Source organism: Vombatus ursinus, unplaced genomic scaffold, assembly GCF_900497805.2.
Source record: "Vombatus ursinus unplaced genomic scaffold, bare-nosed wombat genome assembly UNPS02014807.1, whole genome shotgun sequence".
NCBI lineage: Eukaryota > Metazoa > Chordata > Mammalia > Diprotodontia > Vombatidae > Vombatus > Vombatus ursinus.
In genome coordinates, this window is record NW_020954585.1 from 22,502,167 (window position 1) to 22,524,059 (window position 21,893).

Below are 21,893 nucleotides of genomic sequence, written 5' to 3' on the forward strand. Positions count from 1 at the left end.
GAGAAAAAGTTAAAACATCAAATGTTACATCTGTATAATCATTTTCATCACCAAGTAGACTCTGCAATGGTGTGCAATGACCACTAAAAACAAACAAACAAAAAAACACTGCTCTTACTGGAAGGAAAGAAAGGAAAGTTATGAAAAAAAAAAAAGAAAGCAGGCAAATTCTAGTCAGTACCCTTCATGATTCCTTACACTGAAAGAAAACACACTCTTCAGGTCACTAGCATCAGAAAGGACCAAATAAATACTTAGATTTTAAAATGTCTGCAGGCAATTTATAGAGTCAAGATCATTTAGATTTTTTAAGTTTTTCAAATACGATGTCGATCCCGATTCCATTAGACTAAACGCTAATGCACTTAATTAATTTAATTAATGTGTCTAAACCCAGAATCACAGTGCCCAAAGCTGTAGGCACTGCTTTGTTAACTTAGTTCTCTTCACTGCCTTTGAAAGGTTTGGCTTGAAACTGGCTTTCAGGACTGTTCAACTCAATCTAGAACAAGGGTGGATGGGGAAAGGGAGAGGGGACAGAAGCAAACTTCAGAGATTATAGGAGGAGGGGTGAAAACCAGCTAAGTGTCAATAGCAATGAAAGCCCACTTAACACCTACAGTAATATATTGCTAACATGTTTAGTTTTGATCATGAGGAAGACAGAAAGTCATGGATAATTTTGTTAAAGACTTAAATATTCACTTCCTTTTCTGCTATTTGTCTTTCTTTTTGTGGTGCTTGCACCAGCTATTAACACAGGGCAGGCAGAGGCAGGAACTTCAAGTTAATCAATATTTCTATATGCTAACTTTAATATTTGGGGGGCAGAAGTATCTCAAACTAATTCCCAGAATGAGATTTTTTTTTTGTTATATCCAGATTTAAAATATTTGAGCTATTACCAACAGAGGAAATGGCTGTAAATTTAAAAGTCCTACCTGCCTGAGGCACAAGAGAGGAGAAATACTGAGAATATTTCAACTCTTCCCACATGTCCTCATGGGGCACTCACTTAATAGGAGCCTTCCACTTCCACCATGTTTTTAGAGATGTACTAACCTTGCAGAGCTTCGTAAATCTTTAAACTCCACATTAAGGAGGGGTAAGAAGTTGCTTTTACAGAAAGGACAGGTGGTATTTAAGTTTGAATCATCTGCAGCCCATCCAGCCATAATTTCTTCATCATAGACCAAAGCACCACAAGCTCTACATTGAGAACAACTCGACATCAAGACCTGAAAGCAGAAAAGTACAAAATTTTGAAGAGCCTTATAAAACAATGTTTTAGTGAAACTGAAGATTTTAAAAAATAATAACTCCACTAAAGATAATTTTTTCAGAATTTAAAGAACAAAATTGGAGTTCAACTGATTACTTTCTTCCATAGAAGAGGAATGTGTGGCTAGATCAATTAAGTTGTGTGGATGTAAAATATCATTTGTAGTTCAAATATGTGCCACTGATTCACTATTCTAATAAAGACATACTTGTTTTCAGACAAGCCAAGAATTTCAGAAGGTAAAAGATCAGTAATTAGATCTTTTAAATAGGTCACTCTCCTCAGATAAACACTGAGTTTTAGTTATTTTGTTCCCAAATTTCCAAGTAGAACTTGTGTTATTTTGAAAGTAATTTTTACCTACACAAAATTAATTTAGTTTTGATTACATGTGCTGATTTAACTTTCAGTCAACTCAAATGAGTCATATACATTGTAAATACTAATTATTTTGTTAAAGATGTCATTTTGCAAAGGCAGTTTGAGTTAACCTCATATTGTTGGACTGAGTTTTCCATAAGTTTCTAACAGAAAATCACTATCAAGTTTAGAATTTCAACAAGTTGCTAATAAAGCTTACCTCAAACCCCTATTCAAATTCTCTGCTTCACAAATCAAGCAGCACATACCTATTATCAATCTTAAAGTAGGACATCTTAAACATGTCTTCATCCAATTTTGATTACTTGTAAAATATGAATTTTACTTTCATAACCACAGGACTTACAAAACAGTTTTATTGGCAGAATGCAATTTGTTTTTACCTCCATTGCACAGTTTTGGTAAATGCTGGACATGCTGGTATTTTGAGAAGATCCATGCTCTGACTTTTCAAAGTCTTGACCCTTTATGCCTCTTGCAAATGGGATTTCACCTGCAAAGACACAGTCATTAATACTGAACAAAACCATAGGAGAAGATAATTAAATCACAAAATCCATAAATGTAAACAAACCATAGTCATGGACATTAAAAAAGCTTTTCCAAAATTCAAACAGAAAATTATGTTAGAGACCCTATTCAAAATCCCATTTTGTTCTTGAATTTCTGAAAATACATATATATGTATATTTTCACTTCACATAAATTAAATGGGGTGGTAAAATATTTCAATGTATCAGGGAATTTATCCAACTAAATATATTCTATGACAACTATACTTCTTATTTTAAGGATCTGTGATTCTATTTTTGTGGATATTTCTTCCACCAACCTAAATCACAATACTGCCAGCCTACAGAACACTTCTCTCAATTTATTCTTTATAAGCTGATTATGCTTGAGGATGAGGTGGATTATCCCTTGTCTGTTCCTCTCATGATAACATTCCCTAAACTTAGCTAGGCTGGTCCTTGGATAACAAATGTAGTCCATTTCTGGGACTATATTCAATCAGTTGATAATTACTTAAGCCAATTATGCAATGGGCACTCTGTTAGGTGCTGAGGAAATAAAGACAAAATAAAACAGTCTTCATATATACACTTAGTCTTCCTACCTTTGTAAACCCTGCCAGGGCTTGTACTGTATTGGCAGAACATTAAAAAAACCCCACATCACCTCTATACCATGAGGTCAGAAGGCTAGGGTAGAGTTGATTTTACCATATTGGGGAGAATACCCCCTTATAGTAAATACCAATGACACATGATAAGAAAGGTAAATCCTCCTTACCTGTTGGATAGTGCAATTTTCCTACATCCCCACTGCTGCTGCTACTGCCAAGACTCGTGTTGCTCTGTGTGAGTTCACTAGTGACTAGCCCTGGGACACACACTTTGGATGTTAGGTCATCTCCGAAAATGTGGTCTTCTAAACCAGCGGGAAAGCTATAATCTCTACTGGGTTCTTCCTTTAATTAAAACAAACAAAACAAACACATAAATATAGGTAAATACACTGCCCCAATGGCATTTTTTTTTAGCCTTTCCAAATAAACTCAAATTTGTCAAAACCACAAACTTTTCATTGCTGTTGTGTGTCAAACTTTTCCCTTTGTGCTGAGATAACTGAGAGAAAAATCTGTTTTATGCCACAACTCTCCCTTCAAAGCTGCCACAGTTGGTAAAATGTTATAACGTGAACTTTACATCTCTATTTCCTATATTGAAGGCTTCACTCCCTGTCCTGTGCCTATCCTTATTTTCTTATAAAATCTTTCTCTGATGTCCATCCTTCATAATGAAATTTCTTTCTCTTCCTGTTAATTGTCCAGTTTGAGTATTTTTTAAAATAAGAATTTTAAAAGAATACTGGCTGCCAATCTTGTAGTATTTCTATTAAAATCACTGACTTTAATGACTGTAAAAAAAATCCTAAGCTTGATGGCTACGATTAACAACACAAAGGGCAGCTAGTTGGCACAGTGGTTAGAGGACCGGTCCTGGTGTCAGAAGGACCCGAGTTCAAAAGTGGCCTCTCACACTAATTAGCTGTGTGACCCTGGGCAAGCCACTCAACCCCAACTGCCTCCCCCTAAAACATACAAAACTTTACAGGGTAATTTCTAAAGTATGAGAAAGACAGTTTGGTACAGCTAAACAAGTTGCAGAGCAGAATACTAAAGGTATAGATTTAAATCTCAGCTTAGTCACCTAAGATAGCCATGTTATATTAGGCATATTATCTTTCTGAGCCTCAGTTTTCTCATCTGTAAAATGGGGATCCTACCTGCCCTGACATCAGGTTGATATGATGATCAAATAAGGTTAAAGTGATTTATAAATGGTAAAATGTTATTCAAATATAAGATTATTATTTCGACTGACTTTTTGGGTCAGGCAGTTTTGAATTATCACCACTCACAGCTTCCACCAAAAAAAAGGGGGGGGGGGACTGGTAGGTGGTACAGTGGATAGAGCACTGGCTCTGGAGTCAGGAGGACCTGAGTTCAAATCCGGTCTCAGACACATAACACTCACTAGCTGTGTGACTCTGGGCAAGTCACTTAACTCCAACGCCTCACCAAAAAAAAAAAAGTCAGTTGAATGTTTTTATTTACTTGTTTTCACGAAGGTTTAGTGTTTTATTATAACACTCTCCCCATTCATTCTTACTGACTTGTTTCTTTGGCTTCCCTTACAACGCTTCCCTCAAGGATTTAATTATTCAAGACATCGTACCATTTGTTTACATGGCTACAGTTAACACCAATGTGAACACAATTCAGTCATATCTTCTTACACCTCAAATTCTCCTAGCTTCTGATCGCTGTCTCAGAACATTTTAGTCTATTGCATTTACCTTTATTCTACTACTGTAGCAAACCACAGCAACTTTAATCTTTAAGGTAGGTAGTCTGTAAAAATTTTCCTTTTTCACATTCACGAAACACCCACTCTTTGTTCAAGTTCTTCTTCAAAATCTACCTCTCCCATTAAATCTTCCCCTAATCAAGAGAAGCAGGATGACACAGTATTTAGAGAACTGGTTTTAGAGTCCAGAGGATTGAGGATTGAATCTCTGCTTCAGACAATCATCATCTCTGTGACCCCAGGAAAGGCCACCTAAGCCTCAGCTTCTAACATCTCCGTAAGGGGAATGATGTCTGGGAACTGGAACTTCATGGGGTTGTTGGAAGATCAAGAGGCATAATGTAAGCAAAGCATTTTACAAACCTTAAATCAAACAACATGTATTTAGGCACAGGAGATACAAATACAAAGAATGAAACAATCCCTACTACTAACACAGAGCTTACTATTCTAATCCAGGAGACAACAAGAACATATAAGAAAGCACAGAAAGAAAGTGAATAAATACAAATACATACAACAAAAATACAAGATAGTTCAGTAGGGAGGGCAATAGAAGCTGGGGGGATCTGGAAGGCTTTATGCAAATGATGGTGCTTGAGCTGAGTCTTAAAACAAGTCAGGGACTATGTAAGGTAAAGGTAATGAGGGAGTATATAAACACAGGCATCTTACGAGAGCTGGAATGTCCTGGGAAATAATGTGTCAGGTGTGAGGACCAGAATGTGGCCAGTCTATCTATATCACAATGAGAAAGAGAGGGAGAACAATGTCCAACAACACTGGAAAGATAGGCTGGGGCTGACTTGTAGAAGACATTAAATGCTCAACTAAAGGAAGGGTTCAAATCTGATCCTAAAGGGAAGAGGAAGCTGCTGCAATAGACTGAGTAGGTAAGTCACAAAGTAAGATCTGTGCTTAAGGAAAACCTTTTTCAAAAATGTTCAGAGGATGGGCTGGAGTAGTGAGAAAATAGAGCTTCAATTAAGAAGCTGTTGTAATAATCTAGGTCAGAGATGATGAGGGCCTGAGCTATGAGAGTGGAGATAAGGCTGGATTTCCTAACTGATTGGATAAATAAGAGTGACAGAAAAAGAGAAGTCCAGGATGAGGTAGGAGCCTGGGAGACTGGACGGATGGTGGTACCTTTGACAGAAATTGTGAGGCCTGCAGGAAAGACTAGGGGGTAGGAATGAGAGAGAGAGAGAGAGAGGGAGGGGGAGGGAGAGGGAGAGGGAGAGAGAGAGAGGTAGAGAGAGAGAGGGAGACGGAGAGGGAGACAGAAGCAGCTTGGTTTGCTTTGGGTTGAATTTAAGATGTCTCTAAAACATTCAGTCTGAAATGTCTAATAAGAAATTGGTGATGCAGGACTGAAGCTCAGGGAGAGAAAGACTGGGGCCAGAGTCACACAAGTTGTTACTGTTAAGTAGAAGAAATAATCAGGTACTCTTAATCCCTAAAGCATGACACCCCAAGACTGTAAAAAAAGTATAATAGTAAAACCATACAAAATACAGCAATCTACTTTATATAAATTTTTTGCATGGTGTGAACTTTTTGCTTACAAGTTTATACAGAAATCTGTTCATATACAATGGGGTGTTAAATAATTCTCTGAAGACCATAATGGTGTAACTTTCATTAAACATTTTTTTTTGTGAAATTTGAATTCAATTAAAAGAAATCCTTCCTAATTATACTTTCAACACTCACCTCTTTTCAACCTTGATTTTATGAAGCATTATTCACATAACTGCAAGCTATTCAAAGACCTGCAGAGGGGTACTTCATCTGGATGAAAATGATCTGAAAACTGCTTATAAATGTAAGGTGAGGGGCAGCTAGTCTGGAGTCAGGAGGACCCGAGTTCAAAGCTGTGTGACCCTGGGCAAGTCACTTAACCCTGATTCCCTTGCCAAAAAAAAAAAAAAAAAAAAAAGAAGTAAGGTGAAATCATTTGGTTCAAGAGTTTCTTTAAGGAGGGGCAGCTAGGTGGAGCAGTGGATAGAGCACCAGCCCTAAAGTCAGGAGGAGCTCAGTTCAAATCTGGCCTCAGACACTTGACACTTACTAGCTGTGTGACCCTGGCCAAGTCACTTAACCCCATTGCCTAGCAAAAAGAAAAAAAAATGTTTCTTTGAGGAAAGAAATCTTGAATTCTTAGTCTACTTCATCTACAGAACTATGAAAGTAAAAGCTCCAATACTTTATATCTCATTTTTTTTAAAAATTACTATGTAAGACCACACAAAACCAAAATTATGATATGTGGTAACTGTACAATAAAGAACATTCTTACCTCATCATCTGAATAATTATAAGCAGAGGCCACAGCTCCCCACATCTTACTGGCTACTGTAGCTGCTTGTTTCATACCAGACTTCAGAACATCTATCTTGGGTCCAGACAAAATATTATCCAACTTTATTCCTGACAAAGAAGTGACTACAGAGCCCAAAGATCCATGTTGTGAAGAACGCACGAGTGCTGACAAAGACGTGGAGCGCTCTTTATGTGCTCGTTGGGAAGCCTGCTGTTTGGAGTGTCCAGTGAAAGTTTTTGACCTGGATACAGAAGGAGGGCTCTTCTGCTTTTCAGTTTTTTCCTGGAGTGGTGGACTGTGATCCAAGGGCAGGCTAGACCGTCGCTCTAACGAGGGCTCGAATGCACCAGACACACATTCTGCTGACCCTCTGTTTTCTCGTTTGTGTAACTCCATGCTGGAAGACTTGCTCCCCAAAGGACTTTTCAAGTTCATGTAGCTCTCTATCTCATCTGCTAGATTACGCGCCACAACTGGAGACAGCGTTTTCTCCTCAGAGTCAGAAGGCTTCCCTTCTACACACTCAGTGGCTAACAGAGACAGGGGATCGAGCCCAGTTTCAACATCCTCCCTTTCAATCAGTTTGGCTCCACTATAAGAACTATTTCTTTTGTTTATTACATAATTGGATTCTGTTTTCAGGTCTTTGGACTGATTGCCACTCCATGGTTCTGTAAGTTTATGCTCTGCCATGGCGAGTTCAGCTGCACCATCATCACCATCACCAACAGTGTCTGGCTGTTCATGCCCTTCCTCCAGCATTCCCAGGCCTGGAGATGTCCTATGCTCTGTCCCCCAAATCCCTGCACATGCAGGAGTCCTTGTGTCGGCCAGCGGGCCACCTACACCATCTAAACTCTGGTGTCTTTGAACATGAAATTGTGGTGACTTATTATAGGATAAGGCTGCAGTAAGGATCTTAGCATCTGCTCCCATCATTATTGCCATTTCACTAGAATTTGAGTCCAAACTGCTCTTTTTTAGCAACATTCCTGCTCGACTTTCAGAGCTAAAACTACAACTCCTTTCTGAAAAATGTTTTTGTCTTTTCTCTCCTTTGTCACTAGTTTTCAAATTAGATGCCTCAGTAAACACCGAATCCTCAACAGAATCCTGAGCAGAAAATAGTATATTTGATGTACTACCTAAAACAGAAAATACATTGTTAAAATTTGTTCCCAAAATGTTAATAGATGTTGAGTTAAATGAATAATCAGGTACAAATTTAAGACTCGATCAACTAACACTGCTGGTGAACACATCTAAAATAGCTTCTTAAATGTTATCAGGAAACCACAAGTTTCCTATTTTAAGTAGAATAATAAACATGAACAAAACTTAGTGTTTGCAACGTCAGCATAAGTCTAAAATAAAAAAAATAGACGACAAAAAAGAAAAACACATCCAAAAGAAACTCACTCTTTTAGTAATCACTTAACTTCCATGAAGGTTCAGATTCATGGAAAAATTAAGTAGATGCATTCTCACTCCTTATCCCCTCAGCATACAAACACAGGTAATAGCAGAAGGAAAAGAAAAACAGTGTAAAAGGAAAAGGATAACAGTAAATGTGTGGAGAAACAACCCAAATTTCAAAATGGTAACAAGGTCTTCAGATATACAATCAAAGGGGTAGAATATTCCAGTGACAGTGAAAATCTTTTTAATACTGGAGAAAGAAGATGAAATCTTTTAAATTTCACCAATAAAAAGATTTGCTTGCTCCCAATTGAAATCACTTAATAAACTGAGTAAAAGTCATTTGTTTTTGCTTTTTAAACAACAAAGATTTGGTAAGAACTCTGGATAAATTCCACAACAATTGCCATTTTCATTATATTGCTTCCCAGAATTCTATAGACTTTTTTCATCTTTCCAAATTATTTTCAGTTGGTAATTATATGGCTTAAGCATCAGAAGAGTTGAACTTTTTGATGGATTAACTTTTTTTTTTTTTTAAAGCACTAAGACTGATGCCTTTGACCTGATCTTTTACAAGTATTGAGAAGCTGTGGCACCTTTAGAATGCTAATTCAGTTTTATCTTATTTAATGTAGATTGCCTTCCCCTTCTGCAATGAACTAAATATTCAAAAAAAGTGGGGCACATAACGTGTAGAAGTAAGATAGGGGAGAAAAAAGAAAAAATTTAATAACCGTTTGATATTACTTGGATTATTTCCTATCTTATTTATCTGTCAGGTTTTGATACAGAGGAAGATCCCAGTAACATTTTAGTCATAGAACTGAAATAAGAGGCCACCTGGGATAAATTTCAAGACTCAAAAGTCATTACTTCTACTTCTATCTGCCCTTTTTTTCCAACACTGAAGGAGAAGAGGTACAAAAGCTTCAAAGCAAATATAATATGAAAAGAGGGAAGTTTACTCTGCATACAGTCGTTAACAAAATAAACTCTACTATTTTTTCTGGTATATTTTACTCCATGGGATTTTCTGCCCACACTACAGCTGACTTCAGTGAAATCACAGGGTCATAGATTTAGGGAAACTAAGACCCAGGGAGAGCTTAAGTAACTTGTCCAAGGTCTTACACGAAATGAGCTGCAGAGCTGGGATTTCAACCTAGTTCCTGTCTCCAAAACCACCACTCTTTGCACTGTACCATGATGCCTCCCTATGAATTATTGCCATCATCAAATGAGCATATAGAAGAGGTATCGATGACAAGATCCTCAGGATACTCAAACTCAGATAAATATCATGGGGAAGGGTTGACACAGAAAGAGCAGTCACTTCATGGACATGTGGATAATTACACATTTTCATCTATAACCCATCAGAAGTTTAGTTCCTTATAGAAGTTGGATTGATAACCAAAACAAATGACTCCATTACAGGTAGATGGTTTGAGGTTCTCTTCTCTTTCTCTCCCAGGTTGAGGGCTGTGGCAGCACATATAAGTGCATGACTACTTTATCATTTATCTGTTCCAGAAAAAACACACGACTGTCTTTGGTTCTTGCTGGTTCTAACAAGCATGGGTGAGAACAAAAAAAGATTTTTTCCAAGAGCGAAGGCATGCCAAAAAAACCTTTAGTTTACTCAATCTTTGTGGTCAGAAACTGAACATTTAATAAATAAATGACTCCTTGTGCTCTTCATTGTGGGCAAGCAAATATTTATTGTCTCATTCTGTTTAACTAACAAACTTGTAATTTTCACTGGCTTTTCACTTTAACATCCTTTAATGGTGTTGTTCCACTATGGGTCAGAACTATTTCCTGTTCTTCAAAGTATCAGTTACCACCAATTCAACAACTTTATATAATTCAGACGTGTTTTAAGTGCATTACATATGCCATTTCAACCTGCATTATGTTCAATATGCCATATTAGACAATAAAGGGACTCACCAGTGCTACTTTTCCGGCTGCTGATATCAAAAATGCCCGATGGAACTTTCACAATACTGCTTCCTGATGTGGGTACTTCTACAGAATTAAACGCCTCTGGACTCAGCTGCTGTAGCTTTTCCACAAAAGCAGGGACATCAGAAACTTCTAAAAGGAAACATCAATGATATGGGCAGGAACAATAACAAGAAAAGCAAATTTTAAGATGTTAACATATTTTCTGTTACTTTATTGCTTAGTTTTTGTTTTCCCACACAGGGCAAATATTGCCAATCCAAGAGCATTTGAATCAATGTCAATCAATACTGCCAGAACCAATCTACTTTATCTCACATTAACATTAACCAAACTGAGAATGTAAATTAGCTATGTATACACTTAGAAGGAACTCCTAAAGGTGAAGGCCCTTTTTTGTATAGCCCCATTCTTGATTATCTGCAAACTAGGAGTGGAGGTTATTAAGAACATGGCTATATAGTGAAGGCGAGCCAAGAAATTCATTTATTAATTTATTTATTCCATCTCCACTTTCTGTCAGGAAATCATAGTCTTCAAAACCACATAATTTCTTCAAAAGGTGAATGACTAGGCTGGATGATCACTCCTAGTATTGCTTAGAAAAGTAGTTAGGCCATTTTAACTCCTCCCCAAAAAAAAGACTTTCTTGCACACCCCATAAGAATGGCATAGTGTAAAGTAATGGTGTCAAACTCAAACAGAAAGGATTCCCTGTCAATGCACACTGGCTTAGAAAACCACAAATTAACATTATCTACGTTGAACTATATTTTTATACATTTTGTTAAACATTTCAGAATTTTACATTTCCCCAAAATTATATTTTAATCTGGTTCAGTTCACCCAGGAGTTTTATGGTTCACTCGCTGCCAGGCATGAGCTAGACACCTTTGGGGTAAAGGGCACTGGCAGGACAATCAGGAGACCTGAATTTCAGTGTTGGCTCTGCTTCTATTTGGATGACCTTAGTCTGCAACTTAATTCAGTCTCTCTAGATTCAACTAGCACCAGGCCTAATGATGGAAGAAAAAAAATCCCAAATTATATTTAACTAGTTATTAAACACCTATTTATTAGTGTTGAGTATTTATGAGTGTTGAGTACTATATCAGGCACAGAATAGGACACAAAAGTGAATAAGCCTTGCTTACAAGAGACTTATAATCTAGTAGGGAAGATAAACAAAATAAAGCCACTCAATAACAATACTTAACTGTCTCTCTGGGCTTTTGTCTTAGTTAACAATTCTTCCTCAATGTGTGCTTCTGGCACATGAACACTTTCTGCATCATCTTTTATAAGTTCATCCTTTGATCCATATCCTTGATCAGACTGACCACCTATTAGAACAAACAGAAATCATATTAAAGACATATGACACTTAGCATTTATGAACTACCCCACAGTTTTTTTTTAAAATAAAGTTCCATTTATTAGGTATCACAATAGAATCCAAGAAAACAAAATTTTAGGGTTTAAGGAGATCAGAAACTTTATAAAACAAAGAAGACACTTTCAAATGACAATAAATAGCAAAGGACATTGAAAACAGAAAAGTTAAGATCATTATGCATCTAAAAATATTGCCCTTTGAATTTGAAAAGCCCAGTTACTACAGGATATTATGAAGAAAGGCAAAGCCAGTCAGCATCAAGAATCTCAAAGCAAGATACAGGAGAAGAGAAAGTATACTGCAGACTCCCACAATCCAGTAAGCATTTTATCACCTTATCAAGAGGCAAATTTATATATTAAGACATGCGGCTATGACAATAAAAGAACTGAGAATGTAATCAAATATACTGATTCTTTTTTTGCCCAAAATTTTGAGAATTAATGACAAAACTTTTAGAGCATCTGAAATTTGGTACCTGCTTTCAACTTATAGAGAATGATACTGAGCTAGGGTAGCAGTTTCCCATATGCCACAAGTAGCAACTGATACAACAGAGACATCACAGACCACATCTATTGCAACTATTACTACTGTCTGAGTTTTAGCCATCATTTCAAGCAGAGTTACAAGGTAACTAAAGTGGGATGTGAATGCTAGTCTTCTACAGCTAGAATACTCCACCCCAGTTGACAGTGATAATTGAGAGGTCAGAGTCCCCATCACAGGCGTTATGTTGCCCTTGTCATGAGGTCTAGAGGAAGGGAAGGAGAAACGTTAACTTTGTTAGGTAACAATATTCAGTGAACTAAGTAAAAATCAACTCTGGTCTCTCAAGAACAGAACCCATTTTCTCTACTGGCACTATGCAACGACCACGGTAGACATCCCAGGAAAGAGCTGACACTCATACTTAAAGGACCTTCAAGTCTGCTGTAACAGTTATATTGTTCACTAACTAGTTTCTCAAGCATATATAAACATGCTGCTGAGACTAGGGGAAGGTAATTTCAAACACAACAATTTTGCTGACTAATTTGAAAGGAGCAAATGGCTCCTTATAAAGTACAAAACAAGCCTTACATAATAGTTCATGCATACTGCAGGGACCACAGTGCTTTATACACAGCAGATAGAAAAGGCACTTATTAAATGTCTGCTGAATGAAAAATAATATGATCCAGTATAATGTGGGTACATATTAGCCTCTATTAGAAAGAAATTTAATTACTAAAGTATCCAAAAGACTAAATTTTTAAGCTGGTTTCAAGTAGGAGATGGTCCCATTATACAGACCTCAAAGTTAGAAATTAAAATTAAGCTTCAAGTAATTACAATGTAAGTTCAGAAACCAGCTTTGAAAACAACTCATGAAATCACAGCTGGATATTTGGGGAAGATCCTACACAAAATTCAAGGGAGAAAAGGCAAGGCACCTAAGAGAGTTTTCCATTTGGGGCAATGTTTACTACATAAGTAGAAAGTTCCCCCTCCCCTTACTTGTCAGCAAAATTTAACCTAATAAATGGGAAATTACCTGCAGGAGTTAACATTCAGGGGCAGAAATAATGCCCCCGTGTATCCATGGCTTCACGTCCTACAAGTCTGTCTGCACCCCACACCATGACAGCCAAGGACACATGCAGCACCAAGAAACAGCACAGAGCGAAAAGCAGAGCAACAAAGATCAGAGAGAAGGAGACTCCAGTCCTTGAGACAAGAACATCAGAGGAAGCACAGGAACGAGACTCGGGATTCTCTTTAAGAAAAAGCTCGAGCTATTAACAAAAACATGAGAGGAGAAGAAGAAGGATGTGCGACACACACACACCGGCACAATATGGTCATTTACATTAAGCCTATCTTTAACTTTAATGGACAGAGGTTATCATCCATGGTTATACTTAATAAATCTTTGAAGTAACTTGCCATAGCAGGTAATTCCACAATAATGAGTGTTCCTTATCAATACCATATCCCCCTCTGTCTATATGTTTATAACCTCAAAGTTTTCTGAGGTTATACTATATAATCAGAAAAAGAATTTCCAAATCATATCCCAAATAAAAGTTTTAATTTGACATTTCTATCAATAATATTGCACAGTTCCACAGATGTTGGTGGACTACGAAAGTAGTTTAAAAAACATTATGCTACCTGCTCTCCAAGGGTAACTCTCCCTTTAGAGTACTGACTGATCTAATACTGTGGGTTGACAATACTCCAGTTTCTTTCCATGTGAATATATTAAGTGGCGCTGAAAAGTATTCATATCGCACAACCTCAGGAAAGGAAAAGCAATGTTTAAAACAAATTGAAAGAGATTTAACATGACAGTATGTGATGGGTTAGTGAAACCCAGAAGGATTTAGTACCTGTGCTAGAGTGATTATCAATGGAATCAAGCCTGATTAAATCTCTGACGAAGAGTGTGTGCTCCCCATTGTTAGCATCGTTAGAACTATCCACGCTACCATGGCTCACCGTGTCCCCATCACTTCCACCTATAGGATTCCGAGGAGCTAAAGATAAGGGCAACAGCAGCTCAATAATACATGTACTAATACCTGTGAAACTAAACACAAACAACTCACTACACATTTAAAGTTGCACCAATAAATAATCCTGGACCAAGGTAAACTGTGACTTTAGTATAATAAAGGCATAATGCAATGCTTATCATAACATCCAATTTTAAAATATTAGAAAAACTAAAAAGTTCACCATGCTATACAAAACAATATGTTTCATGGTTCAATGTGGAAGTTCACCTCTGATTACAACTTACATATTACCTGATATTTGTGTGGCCTTTTTAAGTGGCTGCTTAAATTGTGCGATGCCACACACCACGTTCCGTACCTTCGTCCACAAGAAGGTACCACTGCGATTACTGCTAGGCCACGGGCTCTCCAAAACTACCTGACAACAAAAATTGTTTCATCAGGAAATTCTATAGAAGATCATCCAAAGAAAGCTTCATATTTCAAAAAGCACTGTCAAGAATGAAAAACAATGTGCATTTAGGTTAAATAATAGTCCATTACTTACCTTATTGTAATAACCATAGGTAATTGCGTTTGGTTGTATTTTAGCAGTTTTCATTTCGAATAAGACTCGAACTGCTAGAACAGGATGACCCCAAAGTCCACAAAGTTGCATTACAACACGATAGCACACCTAACAAAGTTGAGAACATGATATGAATTAGTCTAAAATATTCATACACTTGTGCTGAATTTAAAATGACTCAACTATACACAGGAGAATACATAAAACAGTCATAACATCTTTCCCCCTACATAACAAAGATGCAACTATTTTTAAAATTTTTTGTTTGTTTGTTTGTTTGATTACTAACAAGAAAATGTTAACAAGAACAAACTACTTGGAAAAACTTGACAACTCTGATTCATGAAATGAGCAAACTTGAAAGACTTGGGATGTAATATACTTTCTATTTCCAGAGAAAGAGGTGATAGACTCAGAGTGAAGACTGAGACCTATTTCTTTGGTCATAGTGAAGGGGGAAATTTCTTTCGATGTGTTATACTCCTTTATAGCAAAGGTTTTCTTTTTTATTTTTCTCAAAAGGGAAGAGGAGGGGAGAGAAACAGAGGTGGGGAGAGAAAGCAGATTTTCATGGATTGAAAAAAAATTTGAAGAAACAGAAGAACATTCCAAATAACTAATCATAAGAAAAATGAAATCAATACAATCCTGAGGTTTCATTTTATACCCTGTCAACAAAAGTACTATTGTAAATATTTTGGTGTATCTGGGAACTTTGTTCTTATCACTGACTTCCTCGAATTAGTATAACCTAGTAATGGAATCTCTGAGTCAAAGGATATAGATATTTTGGTCACTTTATTTGCATCATTCTAAACTGCTTTCCAAAATAATTACACTGATTCAACATTGACAATTCCCACCTTTTGTTATCTTTGCCGATTTCCAAGATATGAAATAAAACTTCAGGATTGTATTGATTTGCATTTCTCTTATTATTAGCTATTTGGAATGTTCTTTTATTTCTTAATTCAATTTTTAATTTTTTTTCTCTTCTTTCACTTTATTATTAGCATACTTTTGTAGAGAATGGTAGGTTGGTTTACTCTGGAGAAGTTAAAGCTATTTGTGCATCTGTAATTTTCTTGACAGTAAAAATAAAATCCATCTTAGAATTAACCATTATAAAATATAAAAATTTTTGTACTTGCCTCATCCAATGGATCCACATCTAATTTCCTCATCTTAATAAGTACATCATATGCTTGCTGCAGTGCTTTCACTTTAGGATGAGAAACTCTAACATAAGCTGGTAAACAAATGAACCATAAGCTGTAACAATGACTGAACAGGCACTTAGCCCACTGTGGTGGGTTTGCATAATATCTCTTGGCCAATTTATGAGCTGTTTTTATCTCCTAGAAAAAGAAAATGAAAGAAAATTATACTCAATACACCCTAAATTCCAAAAAAGAAATATAAACAAAACTGCATTCTAAAATTGGCACCTTAAAAATTAAAAACAAAAAAAACAAAAAACACCCCACTACCTCAGATCTGTAAAGATTTATTTAGACTAGCAATTCTCTTCTGGAATACCACCTAGAGGGATAAAATCTTGTTATTTATAACAACTTTTTGGAGAAATTAAGAAATTTATCTCATCCATTATTCAAAAATGGGTGAAGATCATAAATTCAGAACCAAACATCTCATCATCCTGCAGAATCTTCATTGGTTCTTAGAGACTGCATATTTTTAAATCCTGAAGTTGTCCAGTTTCAAACCTACTGAATCAAAGTATTCAATTCAACAAACATTCATTCAGCTCCTATTGTTTATGCTTTGTGCTGGGTATATAAGATGAAAAAAAAGAGCTGAAAGGGTTTACATTCCATAGGAAGGAATAATAAATGTTCATGAAAAAAAGATAATGTAAGGAAAAAGGTTCTTTCAGCCTCTAAATCCTATGATAACATATCCTGTGATAATTTCAAAGGAAAGTACAAAACAATTCGCTGTGGAAAATTCAAGGGAGAGACCACTATCATAATAAAGCAGAGGAGAGGGATGCTTAATGGAAGAAGTGGCACCTAAGCTAGAACTTGAAAGAGGTAAAGGATTTCAAAGGATGTAGGAATGTATGGGGAGTGTGCTACCAGTGTGGAGATCTGCTTCCATAATGGCAGAAGTGCAAGGAACCTTGGGGATTAACTGGATTAGGGTGAGGCAGTAAGAGATTAAAAAATGTCTCTAGTATTTTGAGCCTGGAAGCACAGTAGTAAATTGGGAGGAGAAAGAACATGTTTTGAAGGAGATGTTAAGTTCAGTTTTGGACATGCTGAGTTTGAAGGGGACAGGATGTGTAGGATGTGTGAGGTGACAGGATGTTTAGCTGGCAGTTGAAAATGCAGGACCAAACAATCAAGAGCTGAAGGAAGAAATTGAGGATGTATTTAAAGTTCCAAATCTCCTGGTTTACTATAGATATTCACCTTAATGATTAGTACCAAAAACAGAAGAGCAAATTTTCTATTCATAATTAAGCCAGATCTGCTGTTAAGCAACTAGACTTAGTTTTCCATAACATATTCTTTTTTTATGTTTAAATGATATTCTGAGCATATTTGGTTCCCAAGAATTCTCTAAAAGCATACAAATATTTGAGAATTCACATTAAGCAAAGATGCAGGCTTGAAATTATATTGAAGGTCTAATAAAAGTCAATAGTGATACCTTAATAGGAACTCAGTAATTATCCCATTTCTGTGTGTCCTGTCCCCTCCCCCATCCTTCCTCCCCCTCCCTCCCATGCCCAAGAGAACATAAGTTTTTAGAGGCAGGGACTGATTTTTAAAAAAATAAAAAATTTTTAACCTCCTATATTGAACATAGTGTTTTACGTATAGTAAGAACTCAATGTGTTGAGTTGATTAGCTACCGACATATGAATTACTTGTTATACATACGTGCATATATTTTTATGTTTTAAAAAACACATATTATGTCAAGATTAACCCACCTGTTTAGTCCTTTTAGCCATGAGGGCTGGACTGTTTGAAATGTTATTTCCTACAGGATGTCTGTTGAAAGGAATTTTCAATGCCTGTGGTCTATCAAAAAGCTTAAGATCCAGTCTGGGAAAGTTTTTGTAGCTTAAGAGAGAGAAGGGGAATGGTATTAGTTTAAATTAGTTTTTTTTTTCTTTCCGTGGTTATTAAAAAAAACAAAACCAGTTTATTTCCTTCCAAAACTTCAATTGTATCTATGTATTTGATAAATTTAGCTCCCCAAAATGTCAAAGAGAAATTTAAAAAAAAAATCAAACTAGATATTTAAATTACATAAAAACAAAATAATCACATTCTGATACCGTATTTTACAGACTGAATAATATCTTTGAGTCTGTAATGTGTCAAAAGGATAGATGATAGTATACAATTGAAACTATAACCTATATGCCAGAGTTAAAGTAATATCTTAGAAATCATATAAATATTTAACGCAGACATCAAATTCTAGTTGTAACTGTACTGTGAAGAAAAAAACAAATGCTAAACGTCAGGTTCCAAATTATATTCTTTTTTTCTACCTGATTGTTAAAAAATTAGCTAAAGACATACTTGAAATAACAGTTTCTTTTAACAATGTTTCCCTTAATGACTTAGTCCAGGGTAGGGGAATCTGCAGCCCCGAAGCCACATGTGACTCTCTAGGTCCAAAGATTTGTTCTGTAAAACTTGGACTCACAGTCAAAAGGCCACACCTGAGGACCTAGACAGCCACATGTGGCCTCTAGGCCGCAAATTCCCCACCCCGACTTAGTATATGTAAAAAGCACAATGACCACACAATTTATTTTAAGATTTAAGGTACTTTAAGGTTTATAAAACATAAGTCTACAAAACTGTTCTTAAAAGTGCATCTCATTAGTTCATTAAATTGTAGTAGGAAACAAAACTGAAGTTGTTACAGATATTTGAATTTATATCCAGATTTTTCTTTGATGAAGTGATTTTTTTTTTTTAAAAGACAGAAGATATCAAAGGAACCATGAAATATCTACTTAAACTCTTATGTCATTTCTTATTCTAGAGAGTCAATAAGCAGTTCTGTTTTCTCTTGGTTCTACAGATTACCTATATTTAGGTGACAGGTCTTGTCCATCACTAGCAGGTGGCTCTGGTGGCATTATTAAGACTGTATGTTCACTCTTCTGGGAATCATCTAGCTCTATCAACCTGGTATCTTCTGCTGAGTCTAAATCAACCTGGGAAAAAACAAAAGCCATAACCCCCAAGTAATTTATATAAGACATAATCCTAGAATGTCAATATAGATTTCACCGTTATTTAAAAAAAATACCTTATCTGTTTTTTCAGTGCCTTTATCAGGAAATAGCTAGAAAGAAAAAATAAAATCAGATAAATGTATTTAAAAAAACTATTTCCCCATATTTCCCTTTTTATAAAGACGACATAGAATGAAAATATGGTATCTCTAGTCCAATCTATTTAAACAAGTTAGTGATTCTGAAAATGATGTCTAAGAAAAAAATAGTGAGGGTAACAATTTATTTTTTTTTTAATTTTATTTATTTATTTTTTTAAGGCAATTGGGGTTAAGTGACTTGCCCAGGGTCACAAGTGTCAAGTGTTTGCTCTGAGGCCGGATTTGAACTCAGGTACTCCTGACTTCAGGGCCAGTGCTCTATCCACTGAGCCACCGAGCTGCCCCCTGCCCTTTTATTTTTCAATATTTAACATTTATTTTCCCTTTCCGCTTAAAGTAATATAATAAAAGCTGAACCCCTTATAATATGAATACCCAAGAAAAACAAATTCTCACATTATCAATACACAAAATGATGTCTCATTCTGCATTTTAAGAGTTAGTAATCAGAGAGGATTATCAGTTTATCTGAATGGCAATTGGTCACTTTCAAAGTTGTTTGTTGCTACAATGTTGTTACTATATAAATTGTTCTGGTTTTGATCACTTTTGTTCAGTGTCAGTTTATATGTCTTCTCATGTTTCTCTGAAACCCTTTATCATTTCTTTATTACAAAATAGCATTCCATTACATTCATAACAGAATTTGCTCAATCATTCCCTCAATGATGAATATCTTCTTAGTTTCCAATTCTTTGCCACTACAAAAAGAAGTGTTATCCATTTTTTTTAATGTATGGGTCTTCTGACTCTTTATTTGGGATACATCTTAAAAGTGGTGATTTTTAAAGGCATTTTTTTTCTTTTAAAACAGCCAAATAAAATTGTTGAATATCGTGGTTATGATTGATAGTTGCTGTCAACTTTTACTTTAAGGAATATCACTCCCCCCAAAAAAGTTGAGTACTTTTATCAAGATCAAACAAGCCATCCTGGCCAAATTTTGTTGCCTCTTAGAATTGGCTATATTTTCACTGCTATAGCCATTATGAACATTATTATTTTATCTTAACCTTCTTCATTGGGTTTAATCATAATACCTCTCATGTTTCTATAAATTTTTCATTCCTTACAGAATGGCAACAATCCATTACAGTTATGTACCACATTGGTTGAGCCATTTCCCACTTTAGGCTCACACTTTATTTCCAATTTTTTGTCATAAAAAATGCTAAGAACATCTTTGTAGACGTGGATCTTTTTTTCTGGCTCTCAATAATCTCTTTGGGGTGTGTCATCAGTACAGATTTCTTTGAATCAAAGGGTATGCGCAATATAGTAACTTTTCTTGTGTAATTTCAGTGTTCTAGAAGGTGCAAACCAATTCATAAATAAACCAGCAGTAAAAAACTAGAGTGCTTGTTTTTCCTAAGTGTCCTCTAACAATGAATTTTCATGTCTTAACTAATTTGAGGGCATGAAATGATAGCTCAGGATTGTTTTAATTTCAAAATCTTTTCATCCCCATTCAAACCTTCCATCACTCCCCCAATGCCATTCTCTCAGATGAGAACCTTGTCTCATATTTTTCACAAAAAATTAAGGCCATTCACTGTTAACTCCATTTTCCTCAACTCCTATCATTCAGGTACCTCCTGCTGCTCTCTCTTCTTTCACCCATCTCACATGATGAAGTGGCCTTACTCCTTACCCTTCTACTTGCTCAAGTGATCCCATTCCATGTGGTCTCCTCCAAAAGACTGCCTCTTCTGTCACTTATTTTCAATCTCTCTCTTTCTACTGGCTTTCCCTACTGCCTACAAACATGACCCTAATTCTGAAAAAAACCTCACTTGATCTTCTTTCTCTGATAACTATCATCCTATATCTCTTTTGCCCTTTGTAGTTAAAGTCTTGGAAAAGGTCATCTACAATAGATGCTTCCACTTTTCTCTTCTTATCTTCTTACAATCCAGCTTATTACTGCACTAGAACTATTCTCTCCAGTAACTAATGATCTCGTATTTGCCAAATCCAATGATCCATTCTCAATCTTCATTTCTGACCTCTCTGCAGCCTTTGATACTGTTGATCACTCTCTGCTCCATGACACTCTCTTCTATCAAGGCTTTGGGTACACCACTCTCTCCTGCTTCTCCTTTCTATATGATCACTCCATCTCTGTCTCCTTTGTTGGATACTCTTCCAAATCACGACCTGCAGGGATCTGTTCTGGGCCTTCTTCTCTTCTCCCTCTATATTACTTCATTTGGTGATCTCATCAGATCTTACGGATTTAATTTCCATCCTTCTGCTGATGATCCTCAAATCTACCTATCCTGCCCCAATCTCTCTGCTAACCTCCAACCTTGCAACACAAACTGCCTTTTTGACATCTCAAACTGAATTCCAGAAGACATCTTAAACTCACTATGTCCAAAACATAACCTACTATCTTTTCTCCTAAACCCTGCCCCCTTCCTATCTTCCCTATTACTACAGAAAACACCACCATTCTCCTAGTCCCTCAGGCTCACAGCCTAGGAGTCAGTCATCCTGGATTCCTTACTATCTCTGATCCCTTACATCCAAGCTGTTGCAGAAGCTGGTCAATTTCACCTTTGCAACTTCTTCTCTGACACTGCTACCACTCTAGTGCAGGCCCTCATAATCTTATGACTAGATTACTGCAACAGTAATCAGATGAATCTGCCTACCTCAAGTCCCTCCCTACTCCAATCCATCCTCTATTCAGCCACTAAAGTGATTTTCCTAAAGCACAGGTCTGAGCTTGTCTCACACACACACACACACACACACACACACACACACACACACACACAC

General features: G+C 36.3%; 1 protein-coding gene across 4 annotated transcripts in view; it reads right to left on the reverse strand.

Moving 5' to 3' along the window:
- Positions 1 to 21,893, reverse strand: part of DENND4C (DENN domain containing 4C) — a 117,058-nt gene that overhangs the window by 13,422 nt on the left and 81,743 nt on the right. For 3 of the 4 annotated variants that reach the window (XM_027874584.1, XM_027874585.1, XM_027874587.1), the window contains 13 exons: positions 19,023 to 19,058; positions 18,797 to 18,927; positions 17,680 to 17,812; positions 15,869 to 16,075; positions 14,697 to 14,825; positions 14,441 to 14,567; positions 14,021 to 14,167; positions 11,467 to 11,592; positions 10,235 to 10,381; positions 6,836 to 8,004; positions 2,957 to 3,134; positions 2,047 to 2,156; positions 1,063 to 1,238 (listed from right to left, as the gene is read on the reverse strand). In XM_027874584.1, coding sequence (XP_027730385.1) covers positions 1,063 to 1,238; positions 2,047 to 2,156; positions 2,957 to 3,134; positions 6,836 to 8,004; positions 10,235 to 10,381; positions 11,467 to 11,592; positions 14,021 to 14,167; positions 14,441 to 14,567; positions 14,697 to 14,825; positions 15,869 to 16,075; positions 17,680 to 17,812; positions 18,797 to 18,927; positions 19,023 to 19,058 — 2,816 coding nt within the window. The remainder of the gene's footprint in view (positions 1 to 1,062; positions 1,239 to 2,046; positions 2,157 to 2,956; positions 3,135 to 6,835; positions 8,005 to 10,234; positions 10,382 to 11,466; positions 11,593 to 14,020; positions 14,168 to 14,440; positions 14,568 to 14,696; positions 14,826 to 15,868; positions 16,076 to 17,679; positions 17,813 to 18,796; positions 18,928 to 19,022; positions 19,059 to 21,893) is intronic. The other variant, XM_027874586.1, reaches the window with a different exon arrangement.